General features: G+C 36.3%; 1 protein-coding gene across 2 annotated transcripts in view; it reads right to left on the bottom strand.

Moving 5' to 3' along the window:
• FNDC3B (fibronectin type III domain containing 3B) overlaps nucleotides 1–22,622 on the bottom strand; it is a 340,114-nt gene that overhangs the window by 149,076 nt on the left and 168,416 nt on the right. For both annotated transcript variants that reach the window (XM_012640205.1, XM_012640206.1), the window contains exon 3: nucleotides 13,862–13,938. In XM_012640205.1, the coding sequence (XP_012495659.1) occupies nucleotides 13,862–13,938 (77 nt within the window). The remainder of the gene's footprint in view (nucleotides 1–13,861; nucleotides 13,939–22,622) is intronic.

Below are 22,622 nucleotides of genomic sequence, written 5' to 3'. Positions count from 1 at the left end.
GATAATACACAACAGTACAAAGGAACCACAGCAACACAAAACAAAACGGTTGGCTCTTAGAAGCAAAATTTTTGAGAAAAAAATCAAGTTACAAAAGAGTATATAATATGTTTATAGTTTTCAGAATCTTAAGAAGCAAAGCTAAGTAATATTGTATGTTGTTTAGGGAGATATGTAAATTTAAAAAACTATTTTAAAAAAAGAAATGGAAATCATAAAATTCAGAATCATGGTTACCACTGAAGGAAGGCAGAATCAGGATAAGGAAAAGTACATAGTTTGATGTAATGAAATTGACAATGTTCAAATTCTTTAATAGGTGGTACAATCAAAGCTTTCCAAAAAAAAAAAGGTTTCCAGTTATCATTATGCTTCATATATAAAAATATATACTACTTAAAAAATGTTAATCTGAAGTATAAATTACCCTTCAAACATACACCCAAAAAAAAGGTTTCCAGTTAGAAAACTAAGTAGCTTTTTGAAACCACAAATTGCCTGCACATATAAAAATTGTTCAACAGCCCCATTTTTAATTATCTCAAATTATTCTGTGGTATTTGTAAAAGACATTTACATGTACATGCATAATGAAACACTTTCAGAAATCTGCTCTTACCAAACCCAAGTCTGTCTTATCATTAAAAAGATTTATTTAAAAAATAAGTATTAATTCTGAAATAAGTAGAAATAATTATCAAACATACGTGCTGAATATTTTATTGTTTTTCTCTAACATAAACTGCAACATATTTTAGTTATCAAATTTGGTTTGATCTATGTCTAAGGAAATTATACCTATGTTCCCCCAAAGAATAAGAAAGTCTAAGGACCATAATCATAATGCACAAAATAATAAGCAACTTAGGAAACGGTGGTAGTAATAGTCTTTGTTTAACAAAGATGATTCATAAATAAATATATTACTGTAGTAAAAGAATTTTGACATCAGAAAAAATTTAGTCCAAAAATCCTGAGGCAACAAAGTATGCCTTCAATCTTCATAGATGACTATGGAAAAGACATTCATTTCCTTTTTGGGGGTATGAAATAGTGACTGTGACAACGTTCAGAAACAGACAAATCACCTGTTTTCAATTCACCAATTATTTCCTGACAAGTACTATGTACCAAATGCTGGGTATTCAAAGGTGAGAAGAAATAGGTGCTAAATAGTGAAACTCATCTACATAGCCTAAAAAATATTATAAAGAGAGAAATTAGACTCATTTCTAGTAAGTGCTGTTACAGACATCAGAACAAAGTCTTGTGATTTCAGAAATCAGAGCAAAGTATTCTTCATTTAGGTTTTCTCCATTTCTATGACTTAACAGAGCTGTCACTCATGTGTCTTCTCCAGAGAAGTATAGAACCTTGGAAAAGACTGCTGTGCTAGGTTCTCAGACTGCCACCTATTATGGGCTGAATTGTGTCCCCAAATTTATATGTTGAAGTCCTAATGCTCAGTACCTCAGAATGTGACTGTATTTGGAGATTAGACCTTTAAAAGAGGTAATTAAGGTAAAATGAGGTCATATGGATGGGCCCTAATCCAATATGACCACTATCTATATAAGAAGAGGCCGGGCGCGGTGGTTCACGCCTATAATCCTAGCACTCTGGGAGGCCAAGGCAGGAGGATCGCTTGAGCTCAGGAGTTCGAGACCAGCCTGAGTAAGTGAGACCCCATCTCTACTAAAAATAGAAAAATTAGCCAGATGTGGTGGTGCTCGCCTGTGGTCCCAACTACTGGGGGTGCTGAGGCAGGAGGATGCCACCGTACTCTACCTGGGGCCAACAGGAGACTCTGTCACCAAAAAAAAAAAAAAAGAGGCAATTAGAAAAAAACACAGAGAGAAGACCATGTGAAGACACCAAAGGTAGATGGCCATCTATAAGCCAAGGAGAGAAGCCTTAGAAGAAACCAACCAACCCCACCAACACCTTGATCTTGAACCTCTAGCCTCCAGAATTGTGAAAAAATAAATGTCCATTGTGTAAGCTTCCCAGTCTGTGGTACTTTGTTACGGTGCCCTAGCAAACTAACACACCCAACCTATCAGAGCCTCGGAGCACGAAGTTCGAATTCAACTTTCTTCTACCTTAAGTTCTATAAGCCTTATCTGCTTTAAAACAAACAAACAAATTCTCTTTAAAAAAGTGATGCATTTATCTTTCCTGAACAAACACTAAGGAAGAAAGCCTAATGGCAAATAGCTAGTTTGGTTCTTTATTGTGTCTTTTTGTCCAGTTCAGTACGTATTTATTGAAATCTTTTATGTACCTAAGATTTGTGCTATCCTGTGACCTAGAAACAAGGACAAGTGGCTGGAGAATAAGGCACACAACGTTAAACAGGGAGAATTTTTGTCTGTCTTACACAAGTGTTTTTGTAAGTATGACAAAAAGAACGACTAAAACAAAATGAAATAGGCTGGAGTCAACAGCAAGCAGGAGAGTTCACGGGAGCACGTGGGGTCGCAGAAGCGTGGGAGCAGAAGGGAGCTCAGTCAGTCCTGTGGTCACCAGCTGCTTGACATGAGTTATCTCGTTTAACTTCTCTAACCTTTTGAGAATCAGATATAAGCATCCCTGCTTTACATGGAGAAAACCAAGGCACAGCATGATTAAAATGCACAACTAGTTAAGTGACAGAACCAAGATTTTCATACTGCTCTGTACACCAAAGTTTTCATTATGTGGAGAATTATACAGAAGTTGTATGCTGAAAATATATAAATAATCAACTGTTGAGAATTAGGAACCTGGGTTATTAAGAGATTCAAGACACAACCAATAGTTATTGAATACCTGCTGCTATGCTTGAATACACTCTACCTAAAAGGGTCAGCACATAATAAGTTCCTGAACAGTATCTGCTACATAGTAATCGCAAAATCTTACACATCAACTACTACTATTATTGTTACCACCTCATTAAATCCTCCCAACAATCCTGTGAGGCATATCTGGTTACAGTTACCCCATTTTAGAAATAAGAGGAATGAAACTCAAGGAAGACAAGCTAACTTACCCAAGGACACAGAGCTGCAGTGGGGGTGTCAATTTTGAGTTCAAGAATTAAAATAGATCTCTTAAATACACATATTTTGAGTGTTTTTTCTCTTACCTATCAGAGCAGGAAGATAGTTCTCTTTACTGAATTGAAATGCTCCAAAGGAATTTTAATAAACTCCTCAGTTCCTAAAACTCTTCCCTTTCTACTCCTACTGGGCTGCAAGCCACAAGAATCAAACAAGAAGCTTAAAAGGTAGAAAGCAAAGAAAAATGAAAAAGGCTGCCCCAGATGGCCAGAGATGATCCAGGAAGCGGGCAGAGCAGATCCTGCACATGGATACATGTGAACCCACAAACACGTGTGCAGTGTGGAGTAACTGGCAGCTGGTCTGCTGGGGTGGCAAGAAACACTGAGGGAGCTGCCTAGACACAGAAAACTGGGGCCAAATGAGCCTCTGAAAGTCAGGCTCAAGCTGAATTTCTGACTGCTGGCAACATGTCTGAGTGGGCTCCCAGGCCATTCCAGGAAGAGAAGATGTCTTAGATAAAACTGAGCATGCAAGCAGTGACCAAAGGGAAGAAAATGGCCAGTCAATATAATACAGCTACGTAGACCAAAGGGCTGGGCGAGTGCTCACCTCCTCCCAGCCTGATTGGTGCTCACCTCTCCCCCAGCACCTGTGTCCTGCAGTGCAGATCACAGAGCTGTCTCTCCACCCAATTACAAGTTCCTCAAAAGCAACTGGCACACAGAAGCCTTTCAATAAATGTGGGTTAAATGAACAAATAAATAAAAAAGCAAGCCCCTCTCCCCCAAAAATGAAGTTTATCTGCTTAGATTTGATGTCACCCAAGAATATAAACACATTATCAAAATTTTTGTCCCGAACTCTGGTAAACAGCTGACATCCTAGTCTAAAATTTCAGATAATCTGTACCCAGTTAATTTTTATCTGTCATTCCTGACCCTCTTATTTTAAATAAGTGATTTCACTTCAAGTATTTATAACACAAAAATCATACGTCTTCAATGTAAGTTCTCCTTTAATGCCAAATGAAGCTGAACGGTTTTATTTTATTCATTACCAAGCAGGAGTATAAAAACATCAGCACTCACTTTCCCTTTTTGCACTACCTCCTCCCTTTGCATTTTCTAATATTGTAAACAATATAAAAGAGAAAAGCAAGCTTGTTCTTCATGTAGAGAAGAGATGTGAAACACAAGCACTGTACCTTCCTCCCAAGCCAATCAAGATCTTGCCACTATGGATGAAACTCCCTTCACCACCACCACCCAAGAACCATAAGAAGAAAGCAAACATTAGAATAAATTCAAGGAGTAACAAAACAGTTAGAGAAGCAAGTGGTCGAACATTTTATTTTTATAGATGAAGTTAAGTTACCTGACTTAAAAACGGTGGCAGATATACTATAAATATATACAACTATTATGTACCTATAATAATTGAAATTTTTTAAATGGTGGCAGAATTGAATATATTGCCCTAATCTCCTGACTTACTTTTCTGTCTTTTCAAATTCAATGATTAAAACTGTGCTTGAAAACACCAAACATTACTTCTCAACCTCATTTCTCTTCATATGTGTAAATGGCTAACACTAATGAAAGAGTATTTGATCTTTCCAATGTTTCATTACCATTCATATTCTGAGACAATAAACCCTCTTAAGTTTAGGACCAACTCCTTTCGCCACAGAGGATGGTTAATTTTGTATCCAAATGGAAAAATAAATGACTGGTAATATTTCTAGGTTTCTAAAATCCCTTTACATAATAACAAAGGATTATCGTGTGGAGTAGTTAGAGTTTGATAATAGATATCCTTTCCTAAATCAAGAAAAGGTCCCTGAAAATTCCAACTGCTTTTCTCAAATAGTTCTTAATGGTTAAGTCCAAGCACCCAATTTCACCTACTTTATAAAGCTAAGGCTTTAGGCAACGAACTGATTCACAAAAAGTCCCCAAACATTTTACATGCACACTCATTTATATCTAGACATCTTAAATTTCCCATTGGTGCTTAGTATTTAACCCACACACTAACTCTAGGCAATGGGTAAGGTACAGACTGAGGGGAAAATGGTTAGAGCCAAGTAACAAATTCAGTGTTGCTGTACAGGAGGATCAAAGTTGAAGGTATTGACATGACCCCTGTCTTCTGTGCTTCTGGGCATGAATCTTATAGAAAGGCTTATCCCACAGTGACACAAGGAGACAACCCCATAAATGGCAATCCCTCCATTGGCTTTCTACATGCCAACACTTTTATACACTCAGAAAAAAGCTGAGCTTCTACTTACACTTATGTAAGTCTTTAATCTGGCAAAAGGAGCACAACTAGGGTATATATAAATAAAATCAACTTTTATTACCTTACGAGACACACATGGCTCTTTGTAGGTACTACTTTCCAATGATCTGTAACCACTGAGGGCTGGAGAGGAGGAAGGAAACGAATACATTCTCTGTGTTATCTCTTTGATCCAACTACTTCAGTGAATTATGTAACACTCCAGTTGGGGGACAATGCAATCATTTATTAAGAAATTCTAAATTAAGAAGGAAGCCCAGCAAGGTTAAGAGACACATCTTAAGAACTGCAACCCCAACATCTTAAGGTCCAACCTCAGGATGGCCCCTCAGTTAGCTGGCTACAGCTTCATCTTACCATATCCCAGCTGCCCCAACTAGAGGATCCCATGGGCATAGAGAAACCCCTTCCCTCCCCATTAGAGAGGGCTGAGCTTCTCAAGATACTACAGAGAGCCAAGAGGCCTCTTCTCAAAGCAGGGGATATGAAAAACGTAGGACTAGGCACTGATGCTAAAGGTCAAATAGCAAATTGATTAATTTGATGTAATAACCAAAGGTGACAATAACAACTCCTACAATTTGTACATCACTTAATATTTTATAAATGCTTAGCACAGAACTTGACTCATTATAATACTCTGAAGATCTTCCAGGCAATGGATAAGGTACAGATAGAAGGGAGAATAGTTAAATCCAGATAACAAATCCAGTTAACATAAGCAACTCCAATCTAACATAAGCTACATCATAGTCCTAAATTCAAGATGAGGAATTCTCAGGTATGATTAAATAACGGAACCTAAGGTCAGCTAAGTAGGTGACAAGATTCATATCCAATACTCTGACTGGAAATGTCGTGCCACTTCTAGTAACAATATTTATGATCATCACTTCAAAATTATTGTAGTTCCTAGACCTACTGCTAGATATTATTTAATGTACTAATAAAGCAGCACAAAAATTACTGTATCACCTTTTAAAAGAAATTTGACCACTGTACTTCAAAATAATTGGTCTTCTTTGTATCTATGAATTTTATATTTTACTTTTAAAAAGACTTCCCCAGTCTGCCAATGGATTCCTTGGCACAAGAAAGAATTAAGCATCCATTCTGACAACACTCAGATGATGCCTATCACAGATCAAAATGACCATATTATAAGTCCAAGTTTGTGAACCTGATGGGTTTCAAAGAACATACAGAAATACAAAATTCACCTAACCTTGGTAAAGTTTTGTCATCCAACAGGTTAGGAAAAGGTTTTACTTTAAAAAGTTAATACATATGATAAATATGGGTTATTAATTTACAAAGATAGATGATAATAACTGTGTAGTAAATCAAATGCAGTGTAATGGGCATAATTTAACAATAATGATTCAGAAGTCATTTCTGGATGTGACACTGTCTCAATATTATTATGAAAATCAACTCTCGTTTTAGTCTAGAAGTAAAGAATAGCATTTTAGCCAACGGAATGCTAAATATCAATGAGTGTGCCATGCTGTTTTGGTAATGATTGTTTTACTTATATTCTTATATTTTACTTTACTTACTTATATTCTCACTTGATCATCTTTTTAAGGAACAATATGAACAGTAGAGGAGAATCACCTAATTTTAGATTAGAAAAGAACCTCAGAGATCCTCAAACATTTTCCTTTCTCCTCTTCCCTCCACAAGCTAAAAATGGCTCCAGCCAGCCAGCTAAATTTTGATAAATGCCTATTATGCGCTGGGCACTTTTCAAGGAGCTGGCAATCCACTGATGAAAGGACACACAAAGTCCCTGGCTTTGTGTAGAGTTTAAATGCTGAAAGGAAGACAGATAATATCAAGTAAACAAACAAGTGATACCCCCAAATAAATAAAATCACAAAGCAAGTTGGATGCAGACCCCACCTGGGCCTACATTTCCTACTGCTAATTCTGTGTTCTGTAACATCACAATGCCAGGATCATAGAAACAAAGGAAAGAAATCAAAGACAAAGTGCAGAACAAGAAAAAGGCTCAGAAAGAGGAAACTTGCACAATACTTTGAGGGGAGAGGACACTCTTGGTACATTTAATTTAGCATTGCCAACCCTATCTGTCATCACTCTTCAGACAAAATAAACCATAAAATGAAAAATAAAATTGCTGCAAATACACTGATAATGAAAACTAAATGGTACCTAAGTACCATGCTCTTTTCCACAGCACCCCTCCCAACCCCCACGTACACACTCTGTACATTGTGGAACATTTTCCTAACTTCCTATAGAAAAACCAATTCCTCCCAAAAGACTTAAACTCTTCAAAGAGAATCTAGTTTTCATTATTGGCTGCCAGATGGGTCTGATTTTTTGTGAGGGCGCAGGGCAATCCCCCATGCTCCTTTCTGTTCATCATTTTCACAATGTTGAAGGTGAAACAAAGCAGTGGTTTAATCCCAGGTTGTAATTACCAAAGGGAAGCAGTTGAGGCTAATGTTTAAAGCTCAGCTGCCTTGGCTCTGCAAAATGGGGGGAAAGTATTCCATGGCCTCCACCTAACAGGCCCCATTATTTCTCCACAGGGGCTTCTGCTTTCTGGCCAACTCTTCAAATGGTCCCTACTGGAGAACGACCAACGAAATCAAAATTTAAATGCATTTTTCAATATATTTCTTGTCTCTCCTTGTTGGCCAAGGGAAATGTAATACATATAATTTCAACAGGTACTGACCCATTAACTAATTCCCAAAACGATGGAATGAGGCAAAGTGTGTACCTCTGCTATAACAACAAAACTACTTATTTTGACTACTATCCAAAGTTTTGGGATTACAACAGTTAATCTGGAAAAAGAGTAGTGTCCCAAATGACAAAACATTAACTGTGACGTTTTGACTTTTTCTTCTCATATGCTTTTTTAATCTTTGGGTCAATATGAAGTTTTTCCTATAACATTTGAAAAATATATCATAAATTACTATGGAAGCATGGAAAATAAAATTTCTTAAGCAGCTACCAAAGAAATTTTTATTAATATATACATAAATTATTCAGAAAGTTAAGGATGAGGTTAAAAAAAAAATGAGAACCACGCCAGTATACAATGGAAGGAAAAATTTGCTTCATACCATGTGATTTCAGTATGTATTTAGGAAGGCAAGCTCTGCCAAACTTTCACTGGAATTGCTGTAACACAGTCTTTTTCATTGTAATAGCTACCATTTATCCAATGCCCACACCTCACGTAACATCCCTCTTAATTCTTCCCTCTACCACATCAAGTAGGTATTCACATATGTGGTGAAAAATTTATAAAAGTTACACAGAAAGTAGCCAAGGTGGAATTTGAAGGAAGGAATCTCCAGGTAATGTCCATGTTCTCCCCAGCTGTATTACCTGCCTGGTTTTTCCCCAGTTTCAACTCTAATCATACTCACAAATGGTTTTATGTAATGGAGATGATGATGACTGTGATAAATTAAGTTCCCTCTTAACTAAATCCACTTTTTTCATAGTTGAAAAAAAAACTTAGCCTGTATTTTCTCTGCACCTGCACAACTGTCTATTAAACGCCAGGAGTTTGTCTTACTATAAGATTATCTCATTGTTAACATTTGCATTTTATCAAATTTATTTGACCAACTTTATCAATTTATCTTTAAAGGACTTTCAGCTATTTATTATACAACAAATTTGCTGTAATCAAGAATTTCTCCATTCACTCAGTGTAGAGTTACTAATGTAACATCTTTAAATGTTCACTTGCCTCCCTCTTCAATTTTCTTACAGTAACAGACAATCCCATACATGAGTAGCTGGTGTTTTAAAATAGGAGATGTATAAGTATGCACACCACACATCTGTATTCACACTGCCAGAAAGCAACACATCCATAAGGACAGGCTCTGCCACTGACTTCAAGAGTGCATCGTAGTAAGAAAGGTCAGGATATACAGAAATGCCTGGGTGACAATCCTCAGCATTGGGCCCTCAGCTTCCTCATCCGTAAAGACAGGATGGTGAAAACTGGAGACAAAAACATTTAGCACAGTACACAGCATGGTAACAGTAGTTACCACAACCATCACCACCACCAATAAATCCAGAGTAGGCGGGGCCATTTTTCCCAGCTCCCCCAGTGTTTGCTGATTCTTAATTACGACGAGTTACTGTCTTCCCCTCCCCACCTCTTTTGTAATAGCTTTGAGACATAATTTATATACCATAAAATCCATCCTTTTAAAGTGTCCAATTTAGTAGTTTTTAGTATATTCGCAGAGTTAAGTGAGCACCACCACTATCTACTTCCAGAACATTTTCATCACCCCAAAGAAACACCACACCCATTAACAGTCACTACCCATTACTCCCTCTCCCAGCCCCTGGCAACCACTAAATCTATGTCAGTTTCTACGGATCTGCCTACAGTGGACATTTTATATAAATGGCATAATACAATACATGGCTTTTGTGTCTGGCTTCTTTCACTCAACATACAAAGAAAGGTTCATCCACATTTTAGCATATATCATTACTTCACTCCATTTCATGGATGAATAATATTCAATTGTGTGGATATATCACACTGTATTTATCCATTCATAATTGATGGATATTTGGGTTGTTCCCACTTTGGGGCTATTATGAGTAATGCTGCTATGAACATTCAGTTTTTGCAAGTAATGTTTTCATGTCTCTTGCGCACATACCTAGGAATGTAATTGCTGTGTCGTATGGTAACTCTGTATTTAACCATTTGAGGAATAGCCAGATTGTTTTCCAAAGCAGCTATACCATTTTACATTACAGCTATACCACATTACATACAGTGTAGGAATGTTCCAATTTTCCCATATCCTTGTCAATACTTGTTATTAATATTATCTGTCTTTTTGACCATAGGCATCCTAGTGTGAATAAAGCATATCGCATTGTGGTTTTGATTTGTATTTCTCTGACAGCTAACGAGACTGAGCATCTTTTCATGTGTTAACTGGCCACTTGTATATCTTCTTTAGAAAAATGTTTATTCAGATCCTTTGTTCATTTTTAAAATGGGTTATTTGTCTTTTATACTCTTGAATTTTAAGAGTTCTCTATTATTTTCAATACAAGTCTCTTCTAAGATATATGGATTTGTATATATTTTTCCCCACTTTTCAGTTTTTAGTGATATCCTTTGGGACACAAAAATTTTTAATTTGGATGATGTCAAATTTATCTATTTTTTTCTTTTGTTTTTCCATGCTTTTGGTGTCACATCTAAGAATCCATTGTCTAAGCCAAGGTCATAAAATTTTATTCTTAAGTTTTATAGTTTTAGTTCTCACACTTATGTTTATAATCCATTTTGAATTTTTTATATGACATGAGGTAGAGGTTCAACTTCATTCTTTTTGCACGTGGATTTCCAGTTGTTCCAGCACCATTTGTTGAAAAGATTATTCGTTCCTCCACTGAACTGTCTTAGCACTCCTCTCTCTTCTAAATACATATTCAGAGCATTTCATTTTTTGCAGGTACGGATCAGTCTCACCTTGTTATTTTCCAGCTATCGAGCATTGTATTACTCAACTTGAACCTGCAAATCTTTGAAGCATATTTATAAACCACTCCTAGACTTACTTTATTTAAGCTTGGACACTCATTTACATTTAAAAACATTTATCAAGTACCTACTATGTGCCACACAGTATTCTAGATGCTGAGACGCAATTGCCAGGAGGCAGTATGAGTTCTTTGGAGTAATTATGAAATGCATCGTATTCCATGACAGAGACGGCGGAAAAGTGCCAAAGATGCTGAAAGAACAGAACCACTATTTCTGCACTAGAGGTTCTAAAAGGGTCACACTGAGGAGGGGCATTTGACCGGAAAGAATGACTGAACTGTCAGACAAAGAAGGGCTCTAGAGTATTCCAGACAGCGGGAAATTATGGGCACAAAAGCATGCAGTTGTAAAAAGGGCCCAAGGTATCTAGGGAACAGAAGTTTAACACGTTACGATGTGGGGCAACAGGTAAACGTGCCCCTTAAAAGGTGAGCAGGACTGAGTGTTAGGGATTCTCATACACCACACTATAGAACTTTAACTCTACCTGTGTACAATTCTACATCTGAACAAGAAAGCTATGTGTATTTCAGAAAGAAGACTGTGGCAATAAGACGCAGAATTGACTAGCACAGGGACAACTCATCCTGAGCACTTTTCAAATATGTCCAGCCTGGAGGAAGATTTTTTAAAATTTTGTAATTCTTTCTTTCCACAACTGCATAACAATAATGTATGTTGCTCCTTAGATCTTTTGGTGATGAAAAGTCTTCTAAGACATTTTATATTTGGTTCCACCCTCATTTCTTTGAAATGTATGTACTGCCTGCTTTAAAGATGTTACACAGGCATCCTACTGGCTTCTCAATGAAATTTTCTTCCTTTTAACTATCTGTTTTTCTCAGACACTGTACTGTAACATATCATTAAAGATATAATACTATCACTGAAGGTCATTTAACTTTGGGCCCATCTTCTGGTCAAGGAGCCCAACTAAAGTAAAATAGAGTTATACACATGACTTATGGTCTGCTTCTTTCTCCTTTTATAATTCAGAATCCAAATTATTCCATTTTTACTATTCTTCCAGTATCTTCTAGCATGTTCTACTCTAACTTTCAGCAGGGAAAAGTGTCACTATGCTTCTACCATCAGTTGTATGATTGTATCAAAGTGAGTTTACAGCTCTGCCTTTACCCTTTCTACTTGTATTTTCTACAGACATTTCTCAGAATGATATATATATCCTGGTAAAAAATTCTCCATTTTTCCAAGGACTTCTAATACAAGTTTTTTTTTTTTTTTTTTTTTATTTCAGCATATTATGGGGGTACAGATGTTTAGGTTACGTATGTTGCCCTTCCCCCCCTCCCCCCCAAACAAGTTTTAAATTTAAGATAATCACAGCAACACCACTAGCAAGGAAAAGCACATTGCAACTTCTCTCCATTTTAGAATGTTCAATTTTTAACTGGTATTCCTTCAATGGACCTTTAGCATAAAAGGAGGTGTTATTTTTGTTGTCACAATGGTGAGAACTGTACTCTGTTCAATGGAATGAAACACTTCCTCAAAATAAATGAGCAAGAGACATAATGGAATTCTACATTTCTTGTACTTTTCTGTTAACTGACTGGTGACGTGAATGTGATCCATCATCTTGTGTCCCTGCTGGAAGAGCCTGTTCTGCACCCTTTTCTCCCTCCAGTGATTCTTATTTACAAAGACTTGTGTAAAACAAGTAATTTATTTGCAATAGCGGGAAAACTGGCCAACAATCTGGCTATGTGCAAAAAAAAAAAAAAAAAAAGTCAAATTGGCTCACATAAAAGTAGGGATGGAAAAAATGAAATTACAGTGGTTGCAATATGCCTTACACAGTGAAGAAATGGATACGTTTTTACATCAGAGAAAGATAAATCTTTGATTCCTGCCTGCACTTCAGCAATTTCCCTATGTAGCTGCCAATTTTTTCACCCTAGCAAAATCATTAAAACAGAAAATTACAGACTTTTTAAGCCACTTCAAAAGCAGAGGCAGAGAAACAGAGAAAGAATAGAAAGAAAGAAAAAATATCTGGAAGGATATAATACAAAAAATGTTAGCACGGTGATTATCATCTCTGAGTATTAAAATTATAAATAAATTTCTTTTCATATTTTTCTGGGTTTTTTTCCAATGACTATATTATGCTCTCACACTCAGTAAAAAAAAAAAAGAACAAAGGAGGCAGAAAGAAATAAAAACAGTTGGTTAGCGAGGTATTTGGAAAGGCAGTTATGCAGGAAGAAACAGATATGCATATTGTGCTGAGGCTAGGATAAAAACCAAAGTATACGGAGACATCCACTATATTCCATGCACCTGAAACATTATGTCTTATTCAAGTATAGGAATATAACTTAATCCTTTAAACTTTTTTACCCTTCGAATACATCCCTGAGATTGCTACTATCATCAGTTTACTTCAGAGAAAACCAAAGTTCAGAGAAACTTAAGTACAGTCAAGTTCTCACATCATACTTAGTAATTCACCAAGCCCTGGTTGTGCCACATACGGGAGAAATGGACTCCTACAACAGAAAGCAGGCCCTATGTACGGAAACAATGTTGCCTTTGATATTTTAACTTATCAGGTCTACAAAATTTTTTCTAAATCTGGCAAATTGTGGTATATAGATGGAAGGAAATCTCTAAAGCGGGAGACTCCATGAAGGAATCACAACCCAATGATCAAATATGAAACCCAGCTTGGCAGAGGGCAGACTGGTACCCCTTCTGTGTTTCCCTTTCTTCGACTCTCCAGCACATCAAGTGGCAAGACACAGGAAGTACCACATGATATCACAAAAATGATAGCAACCCTAGCATTATTTTAACTAAATTAACTCCTGGAATAAGTTTCTGAAGCCTCAAACTATATTCTGTTGAAATAAGGATAGTGTACATAGTGAGTGGAGAATTCCATCAAATGGATTACCTGTGAGATATAACCTGGAGGCACATGGATGGGAGGAATGGATCCATTGGGTGACATCATGGGAACTTCAGCAGGTCCTAGAAGAGGTAAGACATTAATAGTTGAGGAAACATACATCATTCAAAATAATCATTAGTATTTCAAATGTACTATCAAAACTGAAGGTAATTAATCACTTTGACTATTTTCTCTTCAAGAATGGGTATATGAAAAGGAATTCTCTGGCTATAAAACTCAAGGAAGACAAACAAAAAATAAACAAACAAAAAACCAAATTATAAGCATCTTTATAAATATTTAATGATTTCCAAAGCCTCAAGTTCCAAAAATCAAGACTGTTGGGGGTTAAGAGTAGTCTAAAAGGGGGGCAAAAAGGTTTCTTTTCCTTTTTTTGGCCTTGAAGAGAATGTATTATTAATAAATGTTTAAACAAATCAATTTTGAAATGAGTTTATCTATTCTGGTTTTAAAAGATCCTATAGACTTTGGGTTTATAATTTTCAGTTAGATTATTATTTTCAATAAATTACTGTAACACGCCATCCATTTGAAATCGAAGAAACCTCTAAAATACTCCAACTAAATTTGGTCTGTATCTTATAAAGCAGAGGAAAAAATAGATCATATTTTTAAATAAGGAATACTCAAATTTACTTGGATTATTTCGAAGTAAAACATTAAATTAGTAGGAGGTTAATTTCAAAACATTAAGTTTAATGAATGTTAATTACATGTCTAAGACAAACAATGAGTGACAAGTTAACGCTCAGTTACCTAAGACACAGTTTTGAGTTAATGTTTAATTACAAAGAAGCTGATTGTCATAATATCGAACTCAACTTCTGACACCCTCCCAAAGATCTTATGATTAAATGGTTTCCCTAGAAGTGCAAGAACCTCACGGTCACTGGTTTTGGCTTCCCTATTCAGCAACCCGCCTCCCAGATGTCAATCCAAAGCTATGGGTTTCTAGTGTGAGATGCGACTTCCTGGCTCCAAGCTCCTTGCATTGTTTATTTGCTTTCTCCTAATGTGTGCTATGCTGCCGGCAATGAAAATTGCTCGGCTGGAACAAAAAGCAAGGGAAATACAACACTTCATTTGGCAAAAGGAGACAGACTCTGCCACCCAGTGCTGCATTTGCATGTCAGTACAATGCACCTTTCACTTTACAGTGCAACCAGTGTTATGACTACTTCACAGGAGAAGATGCAATGGTGGGAAGAGGAATGGGCACACTGGCGTGCCCATGAACAAGGTCTGCATGTGTAGGAAAAACACATAGGAACAGGGCAGGAAAGATATGTAATATTCATATAACATTCCAAATGACCAGAGTTCACTGCAACTTCATGGACAAGATACCAAATCACTAAACTATCTGATTATCTCCATACCCATACAAAACCATAGCAGTCTCTCATGTGCTAACATACTGGTAATAATTTAAAGCAAAAAAAGAGAATGGCAAAAAAAGTGGATCATTACATGATCCAATTTTATTTTTAAGTATAATTTAAATTAATACGCCCACCAACCACTTAAGGCACTGGTTTCCAAATCTAATTTTCTCATCAGCTTCAGCATTTTTGCCATAGCTATCAAGACAGTTAGGTATTTACCTAATATTTTTATTTGAATTGACTCACTTATAAATAAATCATAGACAATGATTTCAGCCTTATCCTGAGCACTATCTGTGAAATCCAAGGGTCAATAGGCTCCACTCTATGGAGCAGATGTTAGGAGTGTGGTCTCTGCCTGGTTTTATTCCCCAGCTCACTAGTTATAGTGGTTGTGTGGCCTTGAACAATTCACTTAGGCTCTCTGAGCCTTATTTCTCAACAGTTATAAATGAGAACAATTCTCACTTCATAGGTTCGATTTTTAAAGGTTAAATCTGATAATACATATAAAAGTGCTCACAGCAGTGCTTGGTGTGATAATCACTCATCAAAATATTACCAATCATCATTATTCTTTACAATGATTTTTATAATTTTATTTCTAGCTTTTTTTCTTTTTTTGTTACATTTTAAGTACTAAATTTTTTTCATAGTACATGTCCATGTGGCACATAAAATCGACAAGAACACACTGTACGATATCGACTTAAGGGGCAATCCCTTCTCATCAGGTAAAAATAAAATATTTCATAGTACAGAGTGTGAACAGAAGTGCTATCACCCCAATAAAGTATTGCTTTTTAATCACCAAAATGTATACCATGCAGACAGTCTCTTAACCCCAGGCATGACCCCTAAAACTGTAAAAGTCATTTGTGTAAAATACTTTAAAGAATGTAGGACAAGTACGTGATTTACAGCTAGAAAATGTTTTCTTCACAGCCTTGATTTCCAGAGTAGCCAAATAACTTTAACATGCTTGTTCTCCCTTCGTTTTGTCACTGTCATCAAAACCATTTCAAAGGACATTTCAAGATATACAGTAATGGCTTCCAAAACTGAACTTTGCCTTAGGACCCCAAGGTTCCTCTCCTTCCTAAAATAAACCAGTGCACGTATAGTCATTCAGGAGTTTAAAGCCTAGCAAAATAAAATCTCATTCACGTGGTGGCATGAAAAAAATTATTGTCTTCCCAAACGCTTATTTCCCAATCAGTGAGTTTAGCAGACTATCTCTGCTCAACTGTGTTTAAGAATGTCCTGATATTACTATAATCCTTCCTTAATTAAAACACAAATTTCTCTTCCTAAACTTTTAGGACTAAGGGCCTCTTGATTTTTTAATCAATACGCTCATGACAAATAAGACTTAAAGGATACAGTCCTTAGAATATGGTGGAATATGGTTTTCTTCTTGCTCAAGCCACCAACACTGGCTATATTGCAGGGAAAAAAAAGCCACACAACATTCTCAAACAAACCAACTTTCTCCTTGACTACACTAGAAAATCATGAAACTATTGAACTTTTTGAAATTAAAAAAAAACCTCTTAAGGTATCTAAACCCCCCTTTAATTAAATGCAGTGGTTACATACAGGTAGGTCTGTGAAAATATACGTACATGTAGATGAAATAAGTTAAAAACAAAAGTACACAAACATACATACACCTCCAAAATACTATAAGTTGGGTTTTTTTTTTTTTTGCAGAAACTAAGAAGTTCATCTAGAGACCACATAAACTCTTCTACAGACAGATGAAAAATGTCACATGTACAATTTCTAGAACTGTAACTAGAATGTTTTCTAAGAGCTGAGAAACTCCACGAAAAAAAAATGCCTTGGGAAATCTGATCACTTTCCAGGTTTTAGGCTGTGACTTTAGCAGTCAAAAATTCCTTATTTTCATTGAACAAGATTATGAGGCACAAACAAAAACTAAGATTGGTTTATAGTCATTAAGAAATTTCAATACAATATGCAAGTACAAAAATCTAGTATCTTAAAAGTCTGCTAACATTTGTTAATGAATTGATTTTTCATTTACTTATAGCAAATCTTAAACCAGAAACGTCAGAGAGTAGCTTAATTATACAAACAACAGTAATTAATGCAATGATTCTATGACTTTACTCTAACATCAAAGAGACTAAAGGAAAGCCCAGCAACACTATATTTTAGGACCACACAGGTTCATGGAAAGCTCTTGAGCTTCCCCCAAGGCTGGAAGGCCATTCTGCCTCACCCACTGCCCCTTCCCTGATACCAGGGATCCGCCAGAGCTCAAACATCTCGATAGCCCTTGCACTCATGCTATCTTCAGAATATTAACCCATTCTGGGAGCAGATGGAACTAGATTGACTAGGTTAACGTACAAACGAGGTTTGGAAATCTGAACGTGGTGGAAACTGAGAATCCAGGGCATAAATCATTGTTTAAACAAGTCTTAGAAAAAGGTCACCTATAAATAATTATACTATAATTTTAGACATTTTAAATGGTATTTTTATAAGCTGAGTATTCACCATAGATAAACAGGTAGTGAATAAACAGAAATTATTATTGTGTTTGTTTATAAACTGGTACTTAGGCATCCAAATTGCTAGTTCTCAACAACAGCCTTTTTAGCAGCAATAGATTAAATTCTTACTTATAAAATTAAATATCACCTCTTCAAAAGGATGTAAAAGGGCTGAGATCACAACATAGCAAGATAAAAGAAAACTAATAAGAAAATAAAGAAAAGGTAAAATAATGATGTGATAAATCCAACATATACTATAGAAGTAACCCGTGAGTCTTTCTAAATAGTTAAAGAAGAGAAATTTTTGCTGGCAAAAATAACCATAAGGATAAGACCACAACTAGTAGGCAAGAAAATAATGGTGAAAGTAATTGTAAGAAGAAATTGTCTAAATAAAAGTATACTTAAGCTGTTTGTCATAGGTCTAAGACTGAATACAAAACGTGAGGTCTTCTGATGAATCTCATAAATGTCTAATAATGAATCTCCAATTATTCATGGAGAATCAAGACTCTTGCACAAACTAAGAGATTATATGTGGGCACTTTGGTCAGCCTTGACATTGTTTTTTTTTCCCCCAATTATTCAACACTGATTAATCCCACAAGGGAACTAAAAGGAATACAAAGAAAATAAAGCACAGACCCTAACCTCAAAGAAGACTGAACTCTACTGCAGTGGCTCCTAAACTTTAATGTGCATCAGAAGCACCTAGAGGTTTCTTAAAATACAGATTGCTAGGCCTCACTCACTTTGGAGCGAGGCCCAAGAATGACCATTTCTAATAAGTTCCCAGGTAAAGCCAGGTGCAGTGGCTCACACCTATAACCCTAGCACTCCCAGAGGCTGAGGCCGGAGGATTGCTTGAGCTCAGGAGTTTGAGATCAGCCTGAGCAAGAGCGAGACCCCAGCTCTCCTAAAAATAGAAAAATTAGCTGGGCATCGTGGCACATGCCTGTAGTCCCAGCTACTTAGGAGCCTGAGGCAGGAGGATCAATTGAGCCCAGGAGTTTGAGGTTGCAGTGAGCTATGATGATGCCACTGAGCTCTACCCAGGGTGACAGGGCAAGACTCTGTCTCAAAAAAAAAAAAGTTCCCAGGTGGTATAGATGTTGATGTCTATTGACCACGCTTTGATAACCTCTGACTTAGTTAAAAGAACCCACAGCTAACATCTTACTCAATGGTGAAAGATTGAAGGCTTCCCCCTAATATCAAGAATAAGAACAAGGATACCTGGTTTCACCACCACTACTCAACATTGCACTGGAAGTTCTAGCCAGAACCATTAGGCAAGAAAAAGAAAGGCATCCAAATTGGAAGAAGTAAAACTCTATCTATTCACAAATGACATAATCCAATATACAGAAAATCCCAAAGATCCCACAAAAAATTACTAGAATTAATGAACTCAGTCAAATTGCAAATTATCATATCAATACACAAAAGTCAATAGTGTTTCTATATATTAGCAATGAACAATCAGAAAGGAAATTAAGAAAATAATTCCATTCACAACAGCATCAAAAAGAATGAAATACCCAGGAATATATTTAACCAACAGAGAGAATGACTTGTACACTGAAACTACAAAACATTGCTGAAAGAAATTAAAGAATACCTAAATAAACGGAACTGTAGAAGACCTAAATAAAGGCATGAGATGGATTATTATTCAAATGGCAATAATAATAAAAGTGATCTACAGACTCAGTGTAATCCCTATCAAAATTCCAAGGACTCCAGACAGGCAAAAAGAATGAACCTGTACCACTAACATAATATACAAAAATTAAGTCAAAATGGATCATAGACCAAAATATAAAAGTATAAACAATAAAACTCTTAGAAGAAAATAGGTAAATCTTCATTGACATTGCATTTGACAACAGATTCTTATTAATAGATATGACACCAAAAGTACAAGAAACAAAAGAAAAAATAAACTGGACTTCATCAAAATTAAAAACTTTTATGCACCAAAGGAAATTACTAAGAAAGTGAAAAGACAGCCTATAGAATGGAAAAAATATTTTCCAGATCATATTATCTGATAAGGAACTTGTATTCAGAATACACAAAGAACTCTCACAACTCAATAAAAAGACAAACAACCAATTTAAAAATGGGCAAAGGACTTGAATAGACATTTCTCCAAAGAAGATATGTAAATAGTCTACATACACAAAAATAACATGCTCAACATCATTAGTCATGAGGGAAATGCAAATCAAAACCACAGTGAGGTGCCACATCACACCCACTATGATGGCTGTCTAAAATCACACACAGAGAAAATAATATGTGTTGGCAAAGTTGTGGAGAACTTAGAAACATGTAGACATGTAAAATGGTGCAGAATGTGGAAAACAGTTTGGCATTTCCTCGGGAAGTTATACACAGCATTACCTCATGACCCACCAATTCCACTCCTAATTATATACCCAAAAGACTTGAAAACTGATACTGAAAACACATGCACAGCCATGTTCATAGCAGCACTATTTACAATAGTCAAAAGGTGGAAGCAGCTGAAATATGGTATATACAAACAATAGAGTATCATGCAGTTATAAAAAGAAATGAAGTATTAAGTAACACATGCTACAATGTGGATGATGCCTGAAAACATTACACTAAGTACAAAAAAGCAGGCCCAAAAGGTCACCCATATTGTGATTCCATTTATATGAAATATTAAGAATAAATAAATATACAGAGACATAACTCAGATTGGTGGTTGCCAAGGGCTGGAGCAAGGGTGTGTGTGGGGTCAGGGAGGACTGCAGGACTGGGGAGAACTGCTCATCGGATACAGCCTTTTGGGGGTGATGAAAATGTTTTGGAACTAGATAAAGGTAGTGGTTGTATAACATTGTTAATGTGTAAGTGTACTAATGCTCATGAGTTAAAAATTAATTTTGTGTTATATGTATTTCACCTCCATAGAAAAAGAAATTAAAAAAAGACATAAGGACATAACCAAGGAAAGGTAAGAGGTAAAACTGGGGTTTCTAATAAACTGCCAAAAAGTAACTGAGTATAAATCTCTTAGAGCACATCTTCATTTCATATACATTCATATTTGGAAGAAAGCTATTCCTAGACACCGTGCTATGCAAAGACCAACAGATGCATTATCCATCCACAAGTAATGAATGGTCTAATTATGGACATACAGACATACAAACAAAGACAAAGAGGCATTTTAGGCACTGTCTAAATCTCACAAGATTTTCTATTATCCTATGGAAACATTAGCAATTACAAGAACTGAGGTAGGATAGGTCTCATGGTTTTACAAATAAAGAAACTGAGGCCCAGAAGCAAACTGACCAGCCCAGGAAATACCAGGCAGGGGACAGAACAAGAAAGACTAGAATTTAGTTCTTCTCATTTTTAGACCAATATTGTTTCTAATTTTACTTTCCTTCATAAGTAAGATTTGTCATTCCTTAAAATGCTGCAGGCAAACTCATTTTCTTTCAAGGTGTCATTTTCATACAGAAGCAGGGTACTAAAGGCACATTCCTCTGGCTCAGGTAAAATGAGGCATACTACTACTAGTCAGGGCATACTGGTCTCTCCAACCTGTATGTAACTTCTTCCTAAAGGCATCCTACAAAGGCCTTGGCCTAGGGAGGCTTTTGCTTTGCATGTGGACTCTACCACTTTCCAGCAGGACCTTAGGCAAGGTACTTAAAAACCATCTCTGATCAGCGCTTTACTCAGACAACTGCTACTTCCAAGGATTGTTTTGAGGACTGGGATATGAAATGCATACAGAGTACCTGGCACAGTGCCTTAACAAACAGTATTTTAACAACTTTATCATTGTGTCACTAGAAGAAAAATACTGTATTAACAAAGAGGTTAATATAGTGTAATCATTTACCACAGAGTCCAAATGAATTACATAGTTTCTTATGTGAACAAGTTAGTTGTTTTGCTCTTCACATTTTTTCTAAAATATGTTCCCATATTGTAGCTTGGAAATGATATCCTCCTTTTGAAAATGTAATATCTTCAAGACAACTAAATTATGATTATTTAATAAAAGAAAAAGAAAAAAAAATAAGGAAGGGTGTCTGCTTTGCCATAGTTGTCTACTTTTCCCATCACCAACCCTAGCCCTACTCCCAAAATTACCTGTTATGTTTCCCCAATTTCTAGGAAACCTTAGAAAGTTCAGTGTGCCTAACTTTCTGAATGTCCTGAGACAGCTCTAAATCAAAGAACCATCCTTTTTCTTCTGAAAGTCGATCCTCTCTATCTCTCTGGCATTGGCTTTATTTCAAGAATTTCTAGTCTGGCCCAGCCATTGTCCTTAAAAGTAGCAAGTGACCAAAACAAATTGCACAACCACTAAACCTTCCTGCTGAAATCTTCCTAAAGTAAACCATTACCAAGAACCAAAACTGAGTTGTGACAGAATTCATAAATAATGGGTCACCGCCATCTTCTCACTTAGCCATTTCAAATCACAAGAAAGCAATGAGTTAGTTAACAAATCTGTCTTGCCAATTTGAAATCCAAGTCTTTTCTTCCAAACATTCCTCTTTGAATTTGTTTTGTTACTTATCTGTTATAAGGTCATCAGGAGTAGGAAGACCAGGGTTTAAGTCTCACATAAGACAAACATTTTTTTTTTCCTGGAGACAGAGTCTTGCTCTGTCGCCCCACGTAGAGTGCAGTACAGTGGAGTGCAGTACAGTGGTGTCATTCTAGCTCACAGCAACCTCAAACTCCTGGGCTCAAGCAATCCTCCTGTCTCAGCTTCTCGAGTACCTGGGACTATAGGTGCGCACCATGAGCCAGGCTAATTTTTCT

The sequence above is a fragment of the Propithecus coquereli genome, unplaced genomic scaffold (assembly GCF_000956105.1).
Source record: "Propithecus coquereli isolate 6110/MARCELLA unplaced genomic scaffold, Pcoq_1.0 Scaffold15, whole genome shotgun sequence".
In the NCBI taxonomy this organism is placed as follows: Eukaryota; Metazoa; Chordata; class Mammalia; order Primates; family Indriidae; genus Propithecus; species Propithecus coquereli.
This window is presented reverse-complemented; position numbering and strand designations above follow the sequence as displayed.